This window comes from Saimiri boliviensis, chromosome 4 (assembly GCF_048565385.1).
Source record: "Saimiri boliviensis isolate mSaiBol1 chromosome 4, mSaiBol1.pri, whole genome shotgun sequence".
Lineage (NCBI taxonomy): Eukaryota > Metazoa > Chordata > Mammalia > Primates > Cebidae > Saimiri > Saimiri boliviensis.
The window spans coordinates 122,303,883-122,330,541 of NC_133452.1; the positions used below are offsets into that span (position 1 = coordinate 122,303,883).

At 37.0% G+C, this 26,659-nt stretch overlaps 1 protein-coding gene across 1 annotated transcript in view; it reads left to right on the forward strand.

Annotated features, from left to right (window-relative positions):
* LOC141579921 (protein eyes shut homolog) overlaps window positions 1-26,659 on the forward strand; it is a 535,064-nt gene that overhangs the window by 280,893 nt on the left and 227,512 nt on the right. Inside the window, exon 7 of the mRNA XM_039467768.2 lies at window positions 26,112-26,224. Coding sequence (XP_039323702.2) covers window positions 26,112-26,224 — 113 coding nt within the window. The remainder of the gene's footprint in view (window positions 1-26,111; window positions 26,225-26,659) is intronic.

Below are 26,659 nucleotides of genomic sequence, written 5' to 3' on the forward strand. Positions count from 1 at the left end.
TCTGGAAGGCAAGATAGGAGACTTGTAAGGAGAGTTGGTAGCTTTAGGGGACCATGCTGTAACAAGTGGGTAAAAGCAGGTTTTAGTGTTTTGGAGCTTGTTGGGGAATGGGGTAGTGGCATTGGGCAGGGTAGGGATGACTGGGTTTTAGGGGGATAGTGATAGGTGCATGGTTGATTGCTAAGGATGAAGTAGAAGTGTCCCACACTTGTGGGTTAAGGTGAGGAGACATGATGGGAGGCTGTGTGGTAGGCTTTGGGGTAAGAGCACAGCTGTGAGATGTGGCTGTCGTCCTGGAATAGTCAGGGTAGCAGATAATTTAGTTAAAGTATCTCACCCGAATAGTGATATTGGGCATGTGGTGATGACTAGGAAAGAGTGAGTAAAGGAGTGTTGTCCCAGCTGACACCAGAGTTGGGGGGTTTTGAAACCTGGAAGTCAATTATCCACAACAGTCTTAGAGGCTAAGGAAACAGGCCCTTGAAAGAAAGGCAAAGTGGAGTGGGTTGCCCTGTATAGACTAAAAAGGGGATGGACTTACCCTCCACAGCATCCTTGATGGTCCAGGGGGCTTCCGAAGCAGTCAGGGAGCATCAGTCTTCAGTTGCTAAACTGAGAAGCTCTGGAAAGGAGTCAACTGGAGAATATTAGGCTTGAACTTGTATTATGAGCTGCACAGTTTTTCCAGAGGGGTCCCCCACAGACAAGACATGGCTTAGAGGGTGCATTGGGCTGTGAGCATTTGTTACCCCAATGTCCAAGTTTTTGGCATTTGAAGCAGGATAGAGCCCCAGGCTGTGGGCACTCCCTGACCCAGTGGCCAGTTTTCTGGCATGTGAAGGAAGGCCCTGGAGGAGGATAGCTGGAAGGAACACCCCATGTCAGTTGCCTCGGTGCCTTGAAGTTTCTTGTCATTGAAACAGTGTCTGGGGTTTGCCTTACCGCAGAGGCAAAAAATTGCAGCTCTGAAAAGCGTTGCTGCTTGGTTGCTTTGTTCTTATTGTTAAACACCTGAAGGGAGGTTAATTAAATCCTGTTTTGGAGTTTGAGGGCCTGAGTCCAGTTTTTGAAGTTTTTCCTAATGTCTAAAGCAGATTAGGTAATAAAATACATATTGAGAATAAGGCGACTCTCCGGCCCTTCTGGGTCTAGTGCTATAAAGCATCTAGGAGTTTGCTAGGCGGGCCATGAATTCGGCAGGATTTTCATGTTTGCCCTGGGTTATTTAATTAAGAAACAGTTTTGTAAGCTACCTGCTTAAGTCCCTCAACTAAGCAAGAAACCATATAGTCATGCTTGGCAATGTCAGGTGAGCCCACCTGGTATTGCCAATTGGGTTCTTCCCTAGGTACCGCCCTGAGGCCCTCTTGGAGCGCTCATGCTGTCTGCTGGTGTCGGCATAAGACTGAGCCAGAGTATTAAGCCCATTTTGATCATCTGGGAAAGAGTAGAGATTAGAATGACATTTAAGTCATTCCAGATTAAATTGTAGGACTGAGTAGATACTGAAACTCTAGAACATATTTAGTAGGATCCGATGAAAAGAATTCTAAGCACTGACTAATTTGGGACAGATCAGATAGAGGAAAAGGCACATGCACCCTGACTATGCCCTCCGCTGCAGCCACCTCTCAAAGGGGAAAACTGTTGGGCAGACAAGGGAGAGCTAGTTTTAAGGTTGAATTGTGCCCTGGAGTGGGTATGCGATGGAGAGGTGGCAAAAGAGGTATAAGAAGGAGGGGATGGGGCAGTGGGGAGATTAGGGTTCAGTTTGGCTTGATGAGGGGCAGCCTGAGGGGAAGGGAAAGGTCAGAAGAGTATTGAGAGTGAAGAATCGGGTCAAATTGGAAACAGAGACTGGGAGGAGTGAAAAATGCCTGAACGTCAGAGACTTCAAACCACTTGTACATTTTACAACAAAAGTTGTTTAGATCCTGCAAGGTAGAAAAATCAAAGGTACAATTTTCTGGCCATTTAGAGCTATTGTTCAATTTAAACTGTCACCAATCGGTATTGCAAAAGAAAGTAAGATGCTTGGGTTTTAGGTCAGGTGATAGCTCGAGGGGTTTGAGATTTGTCAAAATGAAAGCTAAGGGAGAGGAGAGAAGAATGGAGGGCAGGATGTTCCCCATAGTTTAAGAAGAGAGGCAGAGACCAGGAAAGTGAATGCATGACCAAGCAGTCTGGCAGGTGTCCCAGGCTAAACTTTGGTCTATACCTGGGATGAATCAGTTAAAGGGGCTTCCCCTGTGTTGATCTGTCATCTATGAGTGTGAGTGAGTGACCAGAGCAGATGTCTCCGCAATGATCAGTCACTGAGGGAAGACCGTCTTCTCAGTTCTGTGACTCATGTAGGATTTTTTCCTGTCATGAACCTCACGGAAAGTCCTATCTTTCTTTTCTGCTGAAAGGGAGAGAAAAATGAAACTGAAAGGAGGAGGAGACTGACAGGTAGCAAGACGGGCCAAAGACGGGTTGAGGCAAACCACTTACCTGATCTGAGGATGGTGAGTGGAGCTGTAGGCTGGTCTGATGAGCCTAGGTCGTAGGTAGGTCTCTTCATCGAGGAAGCACAAGGAGTAGGGAGAGGGGGTTTGGTCTCCTGGGGGAGTACCCCCATCCTGGATTTCAGCACCAAATATTATGCACCTTTGCTCATGTAAAGAGACCACCAGGTAGGCTTTGTGTGGGACAACAAGGCCGTTTATTTCATGCTCAGGTGCAAGCGGGCCAAGTCCAAGAAAGGAGTTAGACAAAGCGGGCAGGTGGCTATATAGGTTGAGGCAAATGATCAGTTAAAGGTGGTATTCTATTTTAGGGAAGTTAAGGGTGTCACAGGGGGAGGGGTTATCTATTACAAACAAGCATGAGAACAAGGGTGGGGGTTATCATTTGCAAGCAGAGGGGAGGGTAAGTTGCAGGGATGGGGATGTTGAGAAACTCAGTGTCCGAGGGGAAATTCCACAAAGTTGAGCAGGAACAATGGTTGCAACTTGCAGGTGGAGAAAAATTAGTTGAGGCAGGAACAAGCTGTTTCACTGCTCTTTGTGGCCATCTGGTTACTTCACACTTTTTATCTCCTGGGGGCCATCCAGAGGTGTATGTGCAGGTCACCAAGGCTATCGGGGCAAGACTTGAGCTTGGAGGCCTGACAGTAATATTACTGTCATTGAGTTTGAATAATTTTTTAATATCCATCTTGATTTTGTTTTTGACCCAATGTTCACTCAGGAGCAACTTATTTAATGTTCACATATTTGCATGGTTCCAAAGTTCCTTCAGGAGTTGATTTCCAAATTTATTCCACTGTGGTCTGAAAGAGTGCTTTCTATAATTTGAATTTTCTTAAATCTGTTGAGGCTCATCTTATGACCTATCATATGGTCTATCTTGGAGAAAGCTGCATGTCTATTGAATAGAATGTGTATCTATTCTAGTGATTGTTGGATAAAAGTTTCTGTATATATCTGTTAAGTCCATTTGTTCCAAGGTATAATCTAAATCTGTAATTTCTTTGTTGACTTTCTGTCTTGATTACCTGTCTAGAAGTATTGATGTCCCCCACTATTACTGTGTTGCTATCTGTCTCATTTCTTTGATTTATTAGTAATTGTTTTATAAATATAGAAGCTCTAGTTTTAGGTGGATATATCTTTAGAATTGTGATATTTTCCTGTTGGTCTAGGCCCTTTACCAACAGAGCCTTGTTTTACAGGTCCTGTGTGATTTATGCTTTAAAGAGGTTCTGTTTTGATGTGTTTCCAGGATTTTTTTTTCAAGATATAGAGCACCTTTTAGCAGTTCTTGCAGTTGTGGTTTGGTAGAGGTGAGTTCTCTCCTCGTTTAATACTGTATCATTCTTAAATATATGATGCTTAGTTTTGCTGGATACAGAATTCTTGGCTGATAATCATTTTGTTTGAGGAGGCTGAATATAGGGCCCCAATCCATTCTAGCTTGGGGGAGTTTCTGCTGAGAAATCTGCTTTGAAACTGATTAACAAATTTTCCTTTATAGATCACCTGGTGCTTTCTCTCACAGCTCTTAAGATTCTTTCCTTCAATGACCGAATAAGAACAGCTCTGGAGCACAGTTTCCAGTGAAAACAATGCAGGGGGTGAGTGATCACCACATTTCCAAATGAGTTTTTACTGCTCACAGACCAGGAAATTCCTGGGCTGAAAAACACCATGACTTTTTGTTTCAGCTAGCCCAGCGGGTCCCTGCACAAAAACTCACACAAATCTGGACAGGCATTTCAACTAGTGCCTGGAATGCCAGGGAGAAAGAGCCACCCATTCAACTAAAAAAAAGGGGGTTAAAACAGGGAGCCAGGTGATCTGCCTCAGCAGGTCCTACCCCCACAAAGACCAGCAATCAGAAATGCTCTGGATTGAGAGTTTCACAGCAAGTGCAGCTGGACACAGGACAGTCCTGTTCTATGCCGGTAAGGGCGCCCACCATTACCAAGGCAATTGGCCATTACTGAGGCAGTCTGCCATGAACAAGGCTGTTCTAACTGTACCTCTGTGAACAAAACCATAAAGAAGTTCACGGAGCAGCTGGGCAGAGCCCACTGCAGCTCAGCAGTGCCACTGCTGACAGACTGTGACTAGGCTACCTCCTTGGGCAGCGGCATGTGAGGAACTTATAAATTAAACCCCTGGGAAAAAAGTGAGTTATGAATTCTGCTGCAGCAGACTTAAATGTACCTACCCAGCAGCTCTGAATGAAACAACAGAGCTCCCAGCTCAGCATTTGAGCTCAAGCAGCTCCCTGACCCCTCTATATCCAAAGACACATCATAAAGGAAAGCTCAAGATGACATCTGGTGGGTAACCTTCTGAGGCAAAGATAACAGAAGAAGAAATTGCCAGAAAACCTTACTGTTCTTCTGTATCGCCACAGGTGATACCCGGACAAACAGGGTCTGGAGTGGACCTCCAGCACTCCAACAGTTGACTGTTAGAAGGAAAATGAAAAAACAGAAATAAATAACTTCAACATTAACAAAAAGGATGTCCACTCAGAGACCCCATCTGAAAGACACCAACTACAAAGAACACAGGCAGATAAATCTACAAAGATGAGAAGAAACCAACACAGAAAGAAAGAAAACACCAAAAACCAGAACACCTCTCCTCCTCCAAGGAATAACAATTTCTCATTAGCAAGACAACAAACCTGGATGGAGAATGAGTCTGATGAATTGGCAGAAACAGGCTTCAGAAGGTGGGTAATAACAAAATTCTCTGAGCTAAAATAGCATGTTCTAACTGAATGCAAAGAAACTAAGAACACTGAAAAAAGGTTTGACTAAATGCTAATGAGAATAAACAGCTTAGAGAAGACTATAAATGACTTGATGTAGCTGAAAATCACAACATGAGAACTTCACAAAGCACACACAAGTTTGAATAGCTGAATTGACCAAGCAGAAGAAAGGATATCAGAGATTGAACATCAACTCAATGAAATAAAATGAGAAGGCAAGATTTGAGAAAAAAGAGTGAAAAGAAATGAGAAAAGCCTCCAAGAAATATGGGATTATGTGAAAAGACCTAATCTTCATTTGATGGGTGTACCTGAATGTGATGAAAAGAATGAATCCAAGCTGGAAAACACTCGTCAGGATATTATCCAGGAGAACTTCCCCAACATAGCAAGATAGGCCACCATTCAAGTCCAGGAAATACAGAAAACACCGCAAAGATACTCCTCAAGTAGAGCAACCCCAAGGCACATAATCATCACATTCACCAGGGTTGAAATGGAGGAAAAAATGCTAAGGGCAGCCAGAGAGAAAGGTGGGGTTACCCACATAAGGGAAGCCCATCAGACTCACAGTGAATCTCTCAGCAGAAACCCTAAAGCCAGAAGAGAGTGGGGGCCAATATTCAACATCCTTAAAGAACTTTCAACTTAGAATTTCATATTCAAACAAACAAGCTAGCTTCATAAGTGAAAGAGAAATAAAACCCCTTATGAACAAGCAATTGCTGAGAGATTTCATCACCACCAGGCCTGCCTTACAAGAGCTCCTGTAAAAAGCACTAAACATAGAAAGGAACAACCAGTAATAGCCACTCTCAACAAATACCAAATGGTAAAGACCATCAAAACAATGAAGAAACTGTATCAACTAACTGACAAAACAACCAGCTCCATCAAAATAATGGTAGGATCAAATTCACACATAACAGTATTTACCTTAAATGTGAATGGGCTAAGTGCCCCAATCAATAAACACAGACTGGCAATTTGGATAAAAACTGAAGACCCATTGGTGTGCTGTATCCAGAAAACTCATCTCACATGCAAGGACACACATAGGCTCAAAATAAAGGGATGGAGGTAGATTTACCAAGCAAATGGAGAGCAGAAAAAAAGCAGGAGTTCCAATTCTAGTCTCTGATAAAATAGACTTTAAAACCAACAACGATCAAAAGAGACAAAAAAGGGGATTACATAGTGATGAAAGAATCAATGAACAAGAAGACCTAATGATTCTAGATATATATGCACCCAATAAGGAGTACCCAGATACATAAGGCAAGTTCTTAATGACCTACAAAGAGACTTAGACTCCCATATAATAATAGTGGGAGACTTTAACAGTCCACTGTCAATATGAGATCAATAAGGCAGAAAATTAACAACAGTATCCACAACTTGAACTCAGATTGGGATGAGGTAAACCTGATAGACATTTACAGAACTCTCCACCCCAAATCCACGGAAATACATTTTTTTCAACACCACATCATACCAACTCTAAAATTACCCACATAATTGGAAGTAAATCACTCCTCAGCAAATGCAAAAGAACGGAAATCATAACAAACAGTCTCAGAGTGCAATCAAATTAGAACACAGGATTATGAAACTAACTCAGAACCACACAACTTCATGGAAACTGAACAACTGGCTCTTGAATGTTGACCAGATAAACAATGAAATGAAGGCAGAAATAAAACCAATGAGAGCAAACACACCACGTACCAGAATCTCTGGGACACATTTAAAGCAGTGTCTAGAGGAAAATTTATATTAATAAATGCCCACATGAGAGGCAAGGAGATCTAAGATTGACGTCCTATCATCAAAATTGAAAGACCTAGAACAACAAGATTTAAAAAAACTCAAAAGCTGACAGAAGACAAGAAATAACTGAAATCAGAGCAGAACTGAAGGACATAGAGACACAAATAACCCCTCAAAAACTTAAGAGAGCAGAACTGAAGGACATAGAGACACAAATAACCCCTCAAAAACTTAAGATCAACAAAATAGACCACTACCCAGATTAATAAAAAAGAGAGAAGAATCAAATAGATCAAATAAAAAATGATAAAGGGGATATCACCACTGAGTCCACAGAAACACAAACTACCATCAGAGATTACTACAAACAACTTTATGCACACAAACCAGTAAACCTGGAAGAAATGGATAAATTCTTGGACACTTGAACCCTCCCAAGCCTAAACCAGGAAGAAGTTGAAACCCTGAATAGACCAATAACAAGGGCTGAAGTTAAGGCAGCAATTAATTGCCTACCAACCAAAAAAAGTCAAATCCAGAGGGATTCACAGCTGAAATCTACCAGAAATACAAAGAGGAGCTGATACCACTCCTTCTGAAACTATTACAAATAATCCAAAAATGAGGAATTCTTCCCAAATCATTTTATGAGACTGACATTATCTTGATAGCAAAACCTGGCAGAGACTCAACAAGAAAAGAATACTCAGGCCAATATCCGTGATGAACATAGATGCAAAAATCTTCAATAAAATATTGGCAAACTGATTGCAACAGCACGTCAAAAAGCTGATCCATCACGATCAAGTAGGCTTAATCCTGGGCATGCAAGGCTGGTTCAACATACACAAGTCTATAAACGTAATCCACCACGTAAACAGAACCAAAGACAAAAACCACATGATTATCTCCATAGATGCAGAGAAGGCCTTCAACAAAATTCAACAGCCCTTTATGCGAAAAACTCTTAATAATCTAGGTATAAATAGAAGGTATCTCAAAGAATAAAAGTTTTTATGACAAACCCACAGCCAATATCATATTTGACATGCAAAAACTGGAAGCATTCCCTTTGAAATCTGGCACTAAATAAGGATGCCCTCTGTCAACACTCCTATTCAATATAGTATTGGAAGTTCTAGCCAGAGCAATCAGGCAAAAAAAAAAAAAAAAAAAAGCAAAAAGGGTATTCATTCAGGAGAGGAGGAAGTCAAATTCCCTCTATTTGCAGATGACATGATTGTATATTTGGAAGACCCCCATTGTTCCAGCCCAAAGTCTCCTGAAACTGATAAGCAACTTTAGGAAAGTCTCAGGATACAACATCAATGTGAAGAAATCACAAACATTCCTATATACCAATAACAGACTTAAAGAGAACCAAATCAAGAATGAACAGCCATTCACAATTGAAACAAAGAGAATAAACATAGGAATACAACTAACAACGGATGTAAAGGACCTCTTCAAGGAGACCTGCAAACCACTGCTCAAGGAAATAAGAGAGGACACAAACAGATGGAAAAACATTCCATGCTCATGGTTAGGAAGAATCAATATTGTGAAAATGGCCATACTACCTAAAGCAATTTATAGATTCAGTGCTATCCCCATCAAGCTACCTATGACTCTCTTCACAGAACTGGAAAAAAAACTCCTTAAACTTCATATGGAACCAAACCAGAGCCCATGCAGCCAAGACAATCCGAAGTAAAAAGAACAAAGCTGAAGCCATCACACTACCTGACTTCAAACTATATTACAAAGCTACAGTAATCAAAACAGCAGGGTACTGGTACCAAAACAGAGATACAGACCAATGGAACGGAACAGAGGCTTCGGAGGCAACACCACACATCTACAACTATCTGATGTTTGACAAACCTGACAAAATCAAGCAATGAGGAAAGTATTCCCTGTTAATAAATGATATTGGGAAAACTGGCTAGCCATGTACAGAAAGCAGAAACTAGACCCCTTCCTGACACCTTACATTAAAATTAACTCCATATGCATTAAAGACTTACACATAAGACCTAACACCATAAAAACCCTAGAAGAAAACCTAGGTAAAACCATTCAAGACATAGGCACAGGAAGAACTTCATGACTTAAACATGAAAAGCATTAGCGATAAAAGCCAAAATAGACAAATGGGACCTAATTAAACTCTACAGCTTCTGTATAGCAAAAGAAACAATCATTAGAGTGAACTGACAACCAACAGAATGGGAAATAATTTTTGCTGTCTACCTATGTGACAAATGGCTAATATCCAGAATCCACAAGGAACTAAAACAGATTTACAAGAAAAAAACAAACAGCCCCATTTAAAAGTGGGCAAAGGATATGAACATACATTTTTCAAAAGAAGACATCAAACATCAAAAAATGTTCACCATCACTGGTCATTAGAGAAAGGCACATGAAAACCACACTGAGATACCATCTCACAGCAGCTAGAATGATGATCATTAAAAAATTAGGAGACAACAGATGCTGGAGAGGATGTGGAAAAATAGGAACACTTTTACACTGTTGGTGGGGGTGTAAATTAGTTCAACCATTATGGAAGACAGTGTGGTGATTCCTCAAGAACCTAGAAATAGAAATTCCATTTGACCTAGCAATGCCGTTACTGGGTATATATCCAAAGGATTATAAATCATTCGATTACAAAGACACATGCACACATATGTTCACTGCAGCACTATTTACAATAGCAAAGACCTGAAACCAACCCAAATACCCATCGATGATAGATTGGACAAGGAAAATGTGGCACATGTACACCATGGAATACTATGCAGCCATGAAAAATGATGAGTTCATGTCCTTTGTAGGGACATGGGTGAATCTGGAAACCATCATTCTCAGCAAACTGACACGAGAATAGAAAATCAAACACTGCATGTTCTCACTCATAGGCAATTGTTGAACAATGAGAATGCATGGACACAGGAAGGAGAGCATCACACACTGGGGTCTTTTGTGGGGGAATAGGCGAGGGACAGTATGGAGTAGGGAGGTTGGGAGGGATAACATGGGGAGAAATGCCAGATATAGGTGATAGGGGGATGGAGGCAGCAAACCACATTGCCATGTATGTACCTATGCAACAGTCCTGCATGATCTGCACATGTACCCCAGAACCTAAAGTGCAATAAAATATTAAGAAAAAAAGATTCTTTCCTTCATCTTAACTTTTTATAACCTGATGACAGTGTGCCTAGGCAATGATCTTTTTGTGATGAATTTTGCAGGTGTTCCTCGTTCTGTATTTGGACATATAGGTCTGTAACAAGACCAGGGAAGTTTTCCTCAATTATTTCCCCAAATATGCTTTCCAGACTTTTAGATTTCTCTTATTCCTCAGTAATACCAGTTATCTTAAATTTGGTAGTTTTTCATTTAACATAATTCCTGATTTTTGAAGGCTTTGTTCATATGTTCTTATTTTTTTCTTTGTCTTTTTAAGATTAGGTTAGTTTGAAGATCTTATCTTCAGGCTCTGAATTTCTTTCTTCTATTTGTTCAATTATATTGCTGAGATTTTCCAGCGAATTTTCCATTTCTGGGTGTCCAGTGTTTTCTGAATTTTTTTTATGCTATCTACTTCCTTAAATATTTCTCCCTTCACTTCCTGTATCATTTTTTGGATTTCCTTGCACTGGGCTTTGCCTTTCTATGGGGCCTCCCTAATTAGCTTAATAACCTTCTGAATTCTTTTTCAGGTTAATCAGAAATTTCTTCTTGGTTTGGATCCATTCGTGGTCAGGTACTATGACTTTTGGGGGATGTTAAAGAGCCTTGTTTTGTCAAATTACCAGAGTTGGTTTTCTGGTTCCTTTTCATTTGGGTAGGCTCTGTCACAGGGAAGTCTAGGGCTGAAGGCTCGTGTTCAGATTCTTTTCTCCCACAGTGTCTTCCCTTGATGCAATTATCTCCCCCTTTTCCTATGAATGTGGCTTTCTGTGAGCTGAAATTCAATGATTGTTCTCTCTCTTCTGGGTCTAGCCACACAGCAAGTCTACTCACTGCCAGGCTGGTACTGGGGATTATCTGCACTGAGTCCTGTGATGTTAACTGTCAGTGGGTCTCTCAGCCATGGATACCAGCATAGTATTTGGGGTATCTCCCAGGCCCTGCAGGAGCAGTTCACTTCCTTCAAAAGGTCTGTGGGTCTTCTTGGGATTCCTGATTTGTCCTACATGAATAGTCTTTTCCTAATTCTATGAAGAATGGCATCGGTACTTCAGTAGGAATAACATCAAATCTTCAAATTCCTTTGGGTAATATGGCCATTTCAATAATATAGATTCCTCAAATTCATGAGCATGGAACATTTTTCCATTTATTTGTGCTGTCTCTTATTTCTTCCAACAGTGTTGTGTAGTTCTCCTTGCACAGTCTTTCACCTCTTTGGTTAGCTGTGTGCCTAGGTATTTTATTTTCTTTGTGGTTACTGTAAACAAGCTGGCATTCTTTATTTGACTCTTAGCCTGGATGTTACTGATATATAGAAATGCTGATTTTTATACATTGATTTTGCATCCTCAAATCTTGCCAAAATTATTGATCAGTTCTGGTAGCTTCTTGGCAGAGTCTTTAGGGTTTTCTAAATAGAGAGTCATATCACAGTAAAGATAGATAGTTGAACTTATTTTTCTAATTTGGATGCCTTTTATTTATTTCTCTGGCCTAATTACTCTGGCTGGATATTCCACTTGTATTGAATAGGGATAATGTGAGGGGCATCCTTGTCTTGTTCACATTCTCAAGGAGAAAGTTTTTGCCCATTCAGTATAATGTCAACTATGGAATTGTAATAAATGGTTCATTATTTCAAGGTATCTTCCTTCAATGCCTTGTTTGTTGAAGGTTTTTTTTTTGTTTTTTGTTTTTTTTTTTGAGATGGAGTTTCGCTTTTGTTACCCAGGCTTGAGTGCAATGGCACGATCTCGGCTCACCGCAACCTCCGCCTCCTGGGTTCAGGCAATTCTCCTGCCTCAGCCTCCTGAGTAGCCAGGATTACAGGCACGCGCCACCATGCCCAGCTAATTTTTTGTATTTTTAGTAGAGACGGGTTTTCACCATGTTGACCAGGATGGTCTCGATCTCTTGACCTCGTGATCCACCGGCCTCGGCCTCCCAAAGTGCTGGGATTACAGGCTTGAGCCACCGTGCCCAGCCGAAGGTTTTTAATCATGAAGGGATGTTGGCTTTTATCAGAAAATATTTTATGCATCTGTCACAATGATCATATAAGTTTTGCTTTTAATTCCGTTTTTGAGATGAATCTCATTTATTGATTTGCATATGTTGAACCAATTTTGCATCCCAAAAATAAAATTTACTTCATCATGGTGAATGAATTTTGTGATGTGCTGCTGGATTGTTTGTTTGTATTCTGTTAAGAATTCTTGCACCTGTGTTCATTAGGGATATTGACTTGAAGTTTTCTTTCTTTATCGTGTTTTTGCCAAATTTTGATATTAGGCTGATGTTGGCTTCCTAGAATGAGTTAGGGAGGAGTCCCAAAGGCTCTCGACAATCGCAGGTGCAGTTTGTAGCTGGAATGACCATTAAGAGTTGTCAAAAGTTAGGGTGATGGGTTCAGGCTGTTGTCCCTTCTTGGCCCATTGTTGAATGCAAACTGCTTCCAGAAAAGAAGAGTAAACTTAGATGATGCCACATTCTCGGGCTAAAGTAATTCCCAAAGAATGCTTATAAGTAAAGTCGACTTGCCAGCAGCACTTGAAATAATGAAAGGAGGGTGAAAAGCCTTTCCACCTAAAGGGAGATCTGGATGGACACTACAGCATCTACTGCACACCCCATATGTTCACACTTGAACATATTTCTACTTCCAATTCATGAATGTAGTTATACATAAAATCAGCATGACGATTTTGCCCCTAGCTACTAGCTCCCTCCTCAAGATTTATACTGAAGTAATTTTACTTTACTGAAGTAATTTTACTTTAGTGTATTCAGGAAACAGGGACTCGAATATTTCACACAAATACATAAATAAAATTCATTTGTTGAGTCGTAATTCTCAAAAGAAATGCAAATATATCTACACACAAATTTGTACATGAAACATCATAGCAGAAGTATTCATACTAGCCAAAAAATGGAAACAACCCAATGGTGAGTCACGTGATGAACAGATACAATGATAATCCATGCATTAGAATGTTATTCAGCAATAAAAAGGGGTGAAATACTGACACATATTACATCATAGAGGAATGTTAAGAAAACTGTGCTAAATGAAGAAGCCGATCACGAAAGATCACATATCATATGTTTGCATTTTTATAACATGTCCACAATAGGTAAATCTATGAGGATACAAAAGTAATGTTAGTATTTCCCTAGCACTGAAGATATAATAGAGATGAATTGCTAAGAGGTAAGGTGTTTCTTTCTGGGGTGACAAATTATTCTAAAATTAATCGTAGTAATGATTGAATAACTTTGTGAACATACTAAAATCCTGATTGTATTTTTAAATAAATTGTGTATGATATGTGAAGTTTACCTCAATAAAGCTGTTAAATAATAAAGAAATCATGGGAAATTAGTATACGGATAGCTGCATTTAAATGATATGTGTGAATGTCTGAGGATGGGGTAGGTGCTGTAGAGATTGTAGTGTGGAAAGAGCATGCCAATGATTATTTGTTCCTGAGTTTCAATACTTTGTCCTCAACCACAAAACTTATAGAGGTTCCTACGCAGCTTCTGTAAATTTCATCTGCCACTTGTAAATTCAAAATACAAGAGGAAATGTCAAGATCACTTTCCTTCTCTCTGAGATATTGGCCCCTCAAGTCCTTCCTTCCATAGAATTTTATCTGAATTCTATCTAGCCCTCTTAATATGAGGTTTGGTCTCCAACAAGCTACCCTGCTGTTATTAGGAACAAATCTATCAGTCTATTTTTTTTTAACTGAACTTTATCTAGGTTTCTACTGACATTATATTGCAACAATACCTAGCCCCACAGATGTTACATGGTGATTTTGTTTGAATTACAAAAAGTAAAGCCTCTTGGTTTACAGATTTTTTTTAAAGCACACCTTTTTTGAGCAGACAGCTTGGGGAAATATTTTAGATTAAATTTTCAGGCTGTACTCCACTGTATCGGCTAGACTTTATCAATTTTCAGCTAGACTTTGTCAATAGACAATGTGCATAATCATACATGGTGACCCTGTGCCTACTATGAGCTTAGTAAATAGTTGTTAAATCAATGTATGAATTTTATATTTGTATGGGGAATTTGACTTCACCCACTTTCTGTTTTACTTCTATATGTAGACTTTGTCCACTTGAACCACATAAATGTTAAAAAGTGCATAGTGAATATATCAAAATAAAACATAATTGAAATATCACCAAATTTTATGAACTAAAATATTCCTATATTTATATAGTTGTTTTGTCGCTAAGTTGCTAAAGTTCCTCATTTAAGATATTTATAGACTAAAGTGACGGTTGGTCTTATACACAACGCATAATTACCATCCAGTGTTTTTTTTTAATCCTATATAACAACTAAACATCAGAAACACTATGTTAACGTCCAAGTTGATGTGTATGGCCGGAGAACCAATTTCTCTCTTTTTCTTGACCTATTATTTTCCAAGGTCCAAAGCCATGGAATGATTTATGAGAAACTAATAATTACTTAGTAGGCATTTAATAAATATTCATAGCATTGAATGGACTACTTCTTTATTTTCATCTTTTCTCCTTTATGTCCCACATGTAATTTATCAAAGTCCATAATTTACTCACCACAGTACCATTCACGTTCTTTATACTTTTATCTAGTGGCTAAATAAGTATAGGACAAAATTACACCAGCCCTATGTTACATTATTAGCTTTCAAATACTCCACTCATTTTGAAGCTGGTACTAATGATATTATCATATTAGCTATGAATATACCAACAAAGAAATAAACTATGTCTGAGTAACATACAGAATTCAGTTAAGAGTAGATTCACCATAAGAGAGCAATAAAGTAAAATTTAAATATGGTAATGGAAAGACTGTAAAAATTTAAAAGATAAAAATAAAAATTAGTAAGTATTCATAGTATTGGAATAACAAAAAGAGGGATTTATATCTGGTAAAGTTTGGTAATCATTGAAGCATAAACACTAAGCCAATTAAAAATGTGTAAAATTTAGAAGTTAATACACAGAAGTATAAACATATTACAGTACTTAGAAAGTTTACAGTTGGTAACAGGAAAAGTTTATGAAAGCGTGTGTAAAATTTTTGAGTAGGGAATCAGGGCAGTAGTCAGGGTTTGGTACTGGAAACTTCATGTTACAAGCCATGTAAAATTTTTTTACTTAAAAATAGCATATTTATTTCATGTTACAAGCCATGTAGAATTGTTTTATTTTTAAAAAAACAATATAGGTTTTCTGGCCATGAATGAGTAATGGCACTACAATATTCTTATTGCCATAAACAATTGGAACATAGGGAATAATCTGGAAAAACACAAAGTAATAATACAGTGTCCAAAATTCAATAAACATGATTAAACATGGAAAAAATTATGAGAAACCATGCCCAGTAATCAGGTTAAAAATTAGTGAAAGAAAACCAGTAAAGAAAGAAATAATAGAGATTATATGATCAGCATAAAAGGACATTAAAACTGTTATTTTCAGTTTGGCCAAGGACTGAAAGAAAAGTTAAATAGGAGAAAAGTGGAAATTAAAGAAGAATCTAGTACAGAAATAATCAACGAAGAGTCGACTAATAAAGAGGAACAAGTAGAACGTCTAAGGATAAAAATAAAATATTTCAACCATGTTTAACAACATATTACACACTGCAGTAGAAAAAAATCATTGAACTTGACAGCCATAGAAACTATGCTAAAAAGGTATAAAATGCTGAGAAAAAAATGAACAGAGACTAAATAACCTATAGACTCAATGACCTAAATGGATCAAAATTCCAAGTAATTGGAGATTCAAAAATAGAAATAATTAAGAACAGAATAACTATTTGAAGAAATAACCAAATTGTCCAGATTTGAAGAAAAATATCAAACCATATAATAATCTTAATAAGACCTAATAAAAAGAAAATTATCACCGACTTCTCATCAGAAACAATGCAAAGCAGAAGGCAATGGAAAAACATCTTTTAAGTGCTAAATTAAAAAAAAAAAAAAAAACCTTCAACACATAACTCCAAATCCAACAAAAATACTACTCAAAATAGTATAAATGAATGACATTTTTAGGCCAAAAAATAGCCTAATGGAATATGCTTTAATTAGATATACATTATAAGATGTGTTAAAGGAAGCTCTTCAGGTGATAACTTGGAAATGCAAGAGGGAATCAAGAGAGTGAAGGGAGGGATGAGGCGTAATGAGAAAAATTAAAAAAACAGCACAGCGGCAGCAGAGAAGAAAGGTATTGTGGCCGCTTAACTGGAATGTTATCTGTAATTTAAGTGGGACTCTTTATCTATGCATCCATCTATCTGAGATTGCCTGTGTTTACACGCACACGCACACACACATGCACAAACATATCTTCAAAAATTTTCTCTCTCTTATGAGGTTTAGCTTAATTTAAGATATATTTTTCAATAGAAGCTTTATTCAAAGTAAATATAGTGCAGAAGGCCAATATAGAGAGTATGTACAAGTAAAATTGTTCCTTGCTAACAAGGGAGCAGAAACCCTATTCATAGTCTTTCTCCTCCTGCTAAACAAAGTTTCTCTCAGAAAACTTAGTTTCCTCAATAGCAGGATGAAAACCATTGATTTAATCAGCTGGTACTGCTAGCTTTAAGAATCCCTATTTTTTACATTTCTAAAACCTTACCAAATTATTAATAAGGTGGTACCTAAAAAGATAATTTCAAAAACAAATAATAAATCCACCATAAAGATGAAACTACTGAAGTTGTTTATGTAATACTCATTGACTATTTCTTAACTGATTCCAAACCAACTTTATTGGTTTTCAAAGTCCACTAATCTAAAAAGTCACTTAAATTGGGCTGAATGAGTTACAATAGATAGCATAGACTACCATTAAAAAACAGAAACAGCAGATTCCCTCCTTTTGAGGGAGTTCTTCCCAAATCATTTTATGAGACCAACATCATCCTGATACCAAAACCTGGCAGAGACTCAACAAGAAAAGAAAACTTCAGGCCAATATCCATGATGAACATCAGTGCAAAAATCTTCAATAAAATACTGGCAAACCAATTGCACCACCACATCAAAAAGCTTATCCATCATGATCAAGTGGGGATGAAAGGCTGGTTCAACATATGCAACTCTACAAATGTAATTGACCACATAAACAGAACGAAAGACAAAAAACACCTGATTCTCTCCATAGATGCAGAGAAGGCCTTCAACAAAGATAAAATGCCAAAAGCAAGGGCAACAGAAGCCAAAATAGACAAATGGGACCTAATCAAACTCCACAGCTTCTGCACGGCAAAAGAAACAGCCAGTAGAGTAAATCGGCAACCAACAGAATGGGAAAAATTTTTTCCAGTCTACCCATCTGACAAGGGGCTGATATCCAGAATTTACAAATAACTAAAACAGATCTACAAGAAAAAAACAAACAAGCCCATTCAAAAATGAGTGAAGGATATGAACAGATACTTTACAAAAGAAGACATACAGGAGGCCAACAAACATATGAAAAAATGCTCATCATCATTGGTCATAAGAGAAATGCAAATCAAAACCACATTGAGATACCATCTCACACCAGTTAGAATGGCGATAATTAAAAAATCTGGAAACAACAAGATGCTGGAGAGGTTGTGGAGAAATAGGAACACTCTTACACTGTTGGTGGGAATGTAAATTAATTCAACCATTGTGGAAGACAGTGTGGCGATTCCTCAAGGACCTAAAAATAGAAATCCCATTTGACCCAGCAATCCCATTACTGGGTATATATCCAAAGGATTATAAATCATTCTACTATAAGGACATATGCACACAAATGTTCATTGCAGCACTGTTTACAATAGCAAAGACCTGGAACCAACCCAAATGCCCAACGATGATAGACTGGATAGGGAAAATGTGGTACATATACACCATGGAATATTACGCAGCCATCAAAAACAATGAGTTTGCATCCTTTGTAGGGACATGGATGAACCTGGAAACCATCATTCTCAGCAAACTGACACAAGAGCAGAAAATCAAACACCGCATGTTCTCACTCATAGGCAGGTGTTGAACAATGAGAACACATGGACACAGGGAGGGGAGCACTACACGCTGGTGTCCGTTGGGGGGCAATGGGGGAGGGACGGGGGGGTGGGGAGGTGGGAAGAGATAGCATGGGGAGAAATGACAGATACAGGCGAGGGGACAGAAGGCAGAAAACCACACTGCCATGTGTGTACCTATGCAACAATCTTGCATGTTCTTCACATGTACCCCAAAACCTAAAATGCAATTTAAAAAAATAAAAATAAAAATAAAATAATAAAATAATAATAACTATTTATGACAAACCCACAGCCAGTATACTAATGGGCAAAAACTGGAAGTATTCCCTTTGAAATGTGGCACTAGACAAGGATGCCCTCTCTCACCACTCCTATTTAATATAGTATTGGAAGTTCTACCCAGTGCAATCAGGCAAGAAAAAGAAATAAAGGATGTTCACTTAGGAAAGGAGGAAGTCAAATTGTCTCTATTTGCAGATGACATGATTGTATATTTAGAAGAACCTATTGTCCCAGCCCAAAATGCCCTGAAACTGATAAGCAACTTCAGCAAAGTCTCAGGATACAAAATCAATGTGCAAAAATCACAAGCCTTCCCATACATCAATAACAGACTTAGAGTCAAATCAAGAACAAACTGCCATTCACAATTGCTACAAAGAGAATAAAATACCTTGGAATATAACTAACAAAGAATGTAAAGGACCTCTTCAAAGAGAACTACAAACCACTGCTCAATGAAATAAGAGCGGACACAAACAGATGGAGAAACATTCCATGCTCATGGTTAGGAAGAATCAGTATCATAAAAATGGCCATACTGCCCAAAGGAATTTACAGATTCAACACTATCCCCATCAAGCTACCAATGACCTTCTTCACAGAACTGGAAAAAAATACCTTAAACTTCATATGGAACCAAAAAAGAGCCAGCATACACAGGACAATCCTAAGTGAAAAGAACAAAGCTGGAAGCATCACGCTACCTGACTTCAAACTACACTACAAGGCTAAAGTAATCAAAACAGCATGGTACTGCTACCAAAACAGAGATATAGACCAATGGAACAGAACTGAGGCCTTGGAGGCAATGCCACACATCTGCGACCATCTGATCTTTGTCACACCTCACAAAAACAAGCAATGGGAAGGGATTCCCTGTTTAATAAATGGTATAGGGAAAACTGGCTAGCCACGTGCAGAATGCAGAAACTGGACCCCTCCCTGACACCTTTCATTAAAATTAACTCCAGATGGATTAAAGACTTAAACATAAGACCTAACACCATAAAAACCCTAGAAGAAAACCTAGGCAAAACCATTCAGGACATAGGCATAGGCAAGGACTTCATGACTAAACCACCAAAAGCATTAGCAATGAAAGCCAAAATAGACAAATGGGATCTAATTAAACTCCACAGCTTCTGCCCAGCAATGAAACAATCCTTAGAGTTAACTGGCATCCAACAAAATGGGAAAAAATTTCTGCAATCTACCCATCTGACAATTGACTTATATCTAAAATCTACAAAGAACTAAAACAGATTTACGAGACAAAAAACCTGATTGAAAAGTGGGCAAAGGATATAACCAGACACTTTTCCAAAGAAGACATATATCAGGCCAACAAAAATATGACAAAATGCTCATCATCACTGGTCATTAGAGAAATGCAAATCAAAACTACATTGAGATACCATCTCACGCCAGGTAGAATGGTGATCATTAAAAAATCTGGAGACAACAGATGCTGGAGAGGATGTGGAGAAATAGGAAACACTTTTACACTGTTGGTGGGAGTGTCAGTTAGTTCAACCATTGTGGAAGACAGTGTGGCGATTCCTCAAGGACCTAGAAATAGAAATCCCATTTGACCCAGCAATCCCATTTACTGGGTATGTATTCAAAGGATTATAAATTGTGCTATTGTAAAGACACATGCACACGTATATTCATTGCAGCACTGTTTACAATAGCAAAGACTTGGAACCAATCCAAATGCTCATTGATGTTAGACTAGACAGGGAAAATGTGGCACATATACACCATCAAATACTATGCCATAAAAAACGATGAGTTCATGTCTTTTATATGGACATGGATGAATCTGGATACCATCATTCTCAGTAAACTGACACAAGAACACAAAATCAAACATCGCATGTTCTCACTCACAGGTGGATGCCAAACAATGAGAACGCATGGACACAGGGAGGGGAGCATCACACACTGAGGTCTGTGGTGGGGGGTATTAGCGGAGGGACAGTGTGAGGTAGGACGTTGCGGAGGATTAACATGGGGAGAAATGCCAGATATAGATGATGGGGATGGAGGCAGCAAACCAGTGCCGTGTATGTACCTATGCAACAATCCTGCATGTTCTTTACATGTACCCCAGAACCTAAAATGCAATAAAAATTATATATAGTGAGAAATAATAATAAAAATAAAGATAAACAGAAGTGGTAATAACAATATAAAAAGAAAGAACTTTACTGATTCAAAAGTAAAAGGAAAGTTTAATGGGCACAAAAATGTAATTAGATACAATGAATAAGAGCTAGTATTTGATAGTACAACAGGGTGACTGTAAGTCAGCAATAATTGGTTGTATATTTTAGATTAACTGAAGGAGTAAAATTAGAATACTCATAAAACAAATGATTGTTTGAGGTGCTTGATACCCCATTTACCCTGATGTGATCATTACACACTGTATGTCTGTATCAAAATATCTCATGTACCACATAAATATGTATACAGTACCTACTATGTATCCATAAAATCAAAAATAATTTTTTGGGGGGACGGAGTCTGGCTCTGTCACCAGGCTGGAGTGCAGTGGCACAATCTCGGCTCACTGCAACCTCTGCTTCCCAGTTTCAACTGATTCTCCTGCCTCAGCCTCCCAAGTAGCTAGGACTACAGGCATGCCACCATGCCCAGCTAATTTTTGTGTTTTTACTAAAGAAGGGGTTTCACCACGTTGGTCAGGATGGTGTCTACCTCTTGACCTTGTAATCCACCTGCCTCAGACTCCCAAAGTGCTGAGATTACAGGCATGCACCACCAAGCTCAGGCTAGTAATTTTTTTAAATAAAAAAATTACACATACAAAAATAAATTTAAAAATAAAAACTCAATTGGAAAAGGCCTTTCAGCTCAAAATAAATGGTACCTTAGTATCAGGTTAACCAAAATTTAGATATTCTTCAAGTAATTGTGTCTCTAATATGTGAAGGGGATATGAACACTTCTCACACTTTCACGTATTTTCATAGCATCAAATATTTAGACACACGATTTTCAAAAAATGTGATGTGTTTGTAATTAAAATTATTTAGTTATAAATCTAGAATACTGTATACAACAGTCTATGCTATCATCATGGAAGCCCTGTGTCTAAACTTTGTGTACCTGCTATTAAATACTAATATGGAAATTGCTTATAGAGTATGGATAATCCACTGATTTCAACTTTCTTTAAAGGAATGAGAGCTAAAGCCATCAAATGCCAGAGAGAGAATTAAATATTACTCTATTAACATGGAGGTAAAATATAACATATTGAAAATATATTTAGAAATTTAAGACAACATGTTTGAAATTTTAAGAGTGTGAATTCTGTTATGTACGGCTCAGTATCATGAATTATATTCCCACTATTATGAGTTGGCCTACTATGTTGCTATTTTACATTATTTAGATATAACCAGAAGTTATTATTTGATTATTTGTCATGGATTAAAAATAAGAACTGTGTTTGAGAAATCACAGCAGCACATGTGACTATAATTTTTTAAATGAAGTTATGCAAATGGTACCACTCTTATAATCTAATGTAGATACTTTTTTATTTCTTATGTTTGTTTTACATAACTTATCATATGAATTGTGTATATTTATTTCCCTTCTAATAATTTTAAGAATCCTGTCCCAGAAACCTAATTAACTAGATTATTTTAAACACAAATTCACGGAAAAAAATGTTTCCCCGCACTCAAAATACTCTAAAAATCATAAACTTAGAGTTTAATATTAAGGCTCAGTATTTGAGTTCAGGTTTCATTTATGTTTTACAAAATGAAATGTTAATATATGCTTTATTATTTTTAATAAATTATTTTCTTTTTGTTGTGAAAACTATATTAAATAAAAGACAAAAACAATATCTACTATCAACAATCACCATCATATTATAAAAGCAGAAACATTTGAAATCAATGAAGATGGAATAAATGTAGACTCTTTATGGAAAATTTCTTCTTTTGATTTTTAACTTTGTTTTAATTGAAAATTTAAATTTTATTTTCATATAAATGATAAATTCATCGTGGTTCCAGCACTTAAAATATATAAAAGAACATTCAGTCCAGTCTTCCTATTTTGGTTACTCACATGCTCAGTTCCCTTTCTCTTTTTTTTTTAACAGCTTTTTAAAGTATGGGTATTTTTTTTAAGTTCAGGGGTACATGTGCAGGTCCGTTACATAGGGACACTGGTGTTGTGGGGGTTTGTTATACAGATTATTTCATCACTCAGGTATTAAGCCTAGTACCCAGTAGTTACTTTTCCTCATCCTCTCCTTCCTCTCACCCTCCACACTCCAACAGGCAATAGACCTAGTGCATGTTGTTCCCCATGTGTCCAGCTATTCTCATCCTTTAGCTTCCACTTCTAAGTGAGAATATGCAGTATTGGTTTCCTTTTTCTGTGTTAGTTTTCTAAGGCTAATGGCCTCCAGCTCCATTCATGTCCCTGCAAAAGACACGAACTTGTTTTTTTATGGTTGCATAATATTCCATGGTGTCCATGTACCACTTTTTCTTTGTCCAATCTATTATTGATGGATATTTAGGTTGATTCAGTGTCTCTGCTCTTGTGAATAGTGTTGCAGTGATCATGTATGTATATGTGTCTTTATTATAGAAAGATTTATATTCCTTTGGGTATGTACCCAGTGATGGCATTGCTGGGTCAAATGGTATTTCTTGGTTAGGTCTTTGAGGAATTGCTATATTGTCATCGACAATGGCTGAACTAATCTGCACTCCCACCAATGGTGTATAAGTATTCCTTTGCCTCCACAACCTTGCTAGCATTTTTTTTTTTTTTACTTTTTATAATAGCCATTTGAACTGATGTGAAATGGTATCTTATTGCGGTTTTGATTTGCATTTCTCTAATGATCAGCGATGTTGAGCTTTCTTTAAATATAATTTTTGGCCACATGTATGTCTTCTTTTAAAAAGTATCTGTTCATGTCCTTTGCTCACATTTTTATGAGGTTGTTTGTGTATTTAAAGTGAAACAAAAATGAGAATTTATTTGGAAGCTAAATAACTATTCCAAACAGTACCACAAAAAAAAAAAAATGTGTTATAGAACTAGAGAGTGGTCAGTCTATTAAAATATAAGAAGTGAAGGAATTCTGAATTACTTAAATGTGAAGGCTAATGTCTGGCAATTTTTTCTTGCCATTTTTCGAAGCCCAAGGTGAATAAATTAATATGCATTTTAAATTTATAATGTGTAAATGAAATTGCATCATCGAATTCTGAGAAGTATCTCAATAGTCATAGAATCACTTCCTTTATAGACCAATTTTCATAGCTCTCTAGTGTCTTTAATTTAAAAGGTATTACTTTCTCTTTTTTTTTATAATGACTAATGAGGATAATAACAGAGAAAAATATCTACTACAATGTAAATATACTTTTATGCCATTGCTGAGCTATGGCAGAATTAAGTTTGAACATTCACTATCATTACAATCAAAAGTATTTTTGTAAGACCATTTTATTTATTTTTAATAGTGAACTATAATGTTTCAGGAGATACAGACATCAACTTTATGTTTAAATTTTAAAAACTAAGTTAATGTGTAACTGTAATAAAAATTAAATCTAAAAACAGAATTAATAAAGCTCAGATAAACTTTAACAATTACAAATCAATACTTTCCCAAATGCAGCATGTAAAAACCAAGTGTTTCTATAAAATGGTTTCTTTGGAATCTACTTGACTTGTTTATAAACTGACTGTGTGAAATACTGCTTTATTTTCTAGGTCAGTCATTTTTGACATTTGACAGAGTATTACTAGGTGAGAGTCTTTGTAGTACATTTGAGCCTATAGTAAGAGGAAGAAAGAAAACTTTCAAAGTTTTTAAACTGAGATTATAATTTAAAAGGTAAAATGAAATATATTTCCTGAAATTTCTTTAAAAAAAGGCAAAGGCTTTATTCTATTAATTATTTACAATATTATATTCAATAAGATACAGAGGCTTGAGATGCAAATAGTGTATAGTTTTAATTCAAAAATCAAGATAATATATTTCTCAGTGTATAAGTTTAGTGGTTTCTCTGGTCATAATTTGTTCCTCCTAAGCTTAAAATTGTTAGTAATATTAAAAGCTTATGAGAGGACAGAACTTGAATGAATGCCTATTTGTAACTATCAAATTCTGATCTATACTCACTTTTATTTTTCTCATAAATATAAATTTAGATACACATATAATTACTAGTATAATATTGCATGTTCATAATGACTTTTTTTTACCAAATAGAATGTTCTTCAATGTATTTATTTTCTCTTCTTGCTGTTGGATCCTTAGCATCACTTTTTTTTAAAATCTTTTTTTTCCCAACATATTGCTAAGGAGGATATGCTTCAGAACACAAAAGGCATGCAAAACATGTTACAAATATTTATAGATTGCTTTGTTAGCTTTGGTCCCTAGACAAGCATTTCTTCTTGATGTTTTGATAGCAGTAGACAGGGCAAGGCAATTGACGTCTGAGAGAAAATACTGCAAGAAACAGGCCAAAGATGGAAAAATGTAGTGTCTTGATGGGAAGGATGAGTGAATTAGCTTTTCTACTATTTTTCCTTGATGATATACTGTAATTATACAGTTTTTTTATTCAAGTATTAGTGACTATGCAATCTATACAGTACTAAGATACACAGCCATAACTTTTGACATAGAAGGTGACATTTTTTCCTACTGAAGTTTAAAATAAATTTTATTGTGTATATTCAAGGTATGGGCCACATCATGTTATGAGATACACATGGGTAGTAAAATGCTAACTATAGTGAAGCAAATTAACATCCATTTAGTTACCCATTTTTCATATGCGTGTGTGGCAAGAGCATCTAAAATCTATTCATTCAGCCAAAGTCCCAAATACAATGCAATATTTTTAACTATAGGCCTTATGTTATACATTAGGTCTGTAGATTTGTTTATTCTAAATATCTGATGCTTTGTATCTCTTACCTAAATCTGCACATTTTCTCCCCACCCCCAGTCTCGGACCTTGGCTTTGTAACGACAGTTTTATTCCCTATTTCTATTTGAGTTCATTTTTCAGAGTCTACATATAAGTGAGATAATTATATACGTTTGTATCTAACTTATTTCACTTAGTATAATATCTTTCAATTTCATCTAGATTGTGACTAATGGCAGGACTTCCTTCTTTTTTAAGGCTGAATAACATTTTATTACATGTGCATGTGTGTGTAGACAAACATAATTTCTTTATAATTTTTCCCATGTTCATTGTAGCATTATTCATAATAGCCAAGATATAGAAAAATCCTATTACTTTTACGATTGATATTTATGAAAAGAGTTGAATTACCGTACTATCAATATGATGAATAAATCAAATCAGCCTCCAAATCCAATTGCATGCCTTGACCAGTTTGAAGCAGGAATAATATATAAGAAAATAACATAAATTCTCTCTACCCCTTTCTCTCTTTCTCTCTCTCCTAGATCCCTATACCAGTCAAGAATTTTACTGGCTGCATAGAAGTTATAGAAATAAATAACCGGAGATCTTTCATTCCATCCAATGCAGTGAAAAACTACCACACTGACAACTGCAGGTAAAATAGCAGTAGTGATCTTTCAAACAGCCTGTTCAAATAACCACGCCAGAAGGTATCACTTCTAACTGAAATAATCTAATCGAGCCTGTACTATACTTCCTTTTGTTTTTGCTTCACATTCCTGCGTTCTACTAACCCTCTTACAGATTATAAGCTATATCCCAATTAAGATGGACCATTACTTATAAATGGTATCTTCTTTGTGATATATACATAAACCATCCAACAAATAATCAGTCACAGTCAGAAATCATCCTCTATCAGAGTTAGGTTAAAAGTTAAGCACGCTAACAAGCATGCCTGTGGTATACTATGTAGAGTGCTCAACTACGTCCTTTCTCCAAATTATCACTGTCAAAGAGTTGTCCTGGTGCTTCAGTTTCCATTATTGGAGACGTATTTCTTTCAGACTCTGCTTCTGGCTGCAGAAAT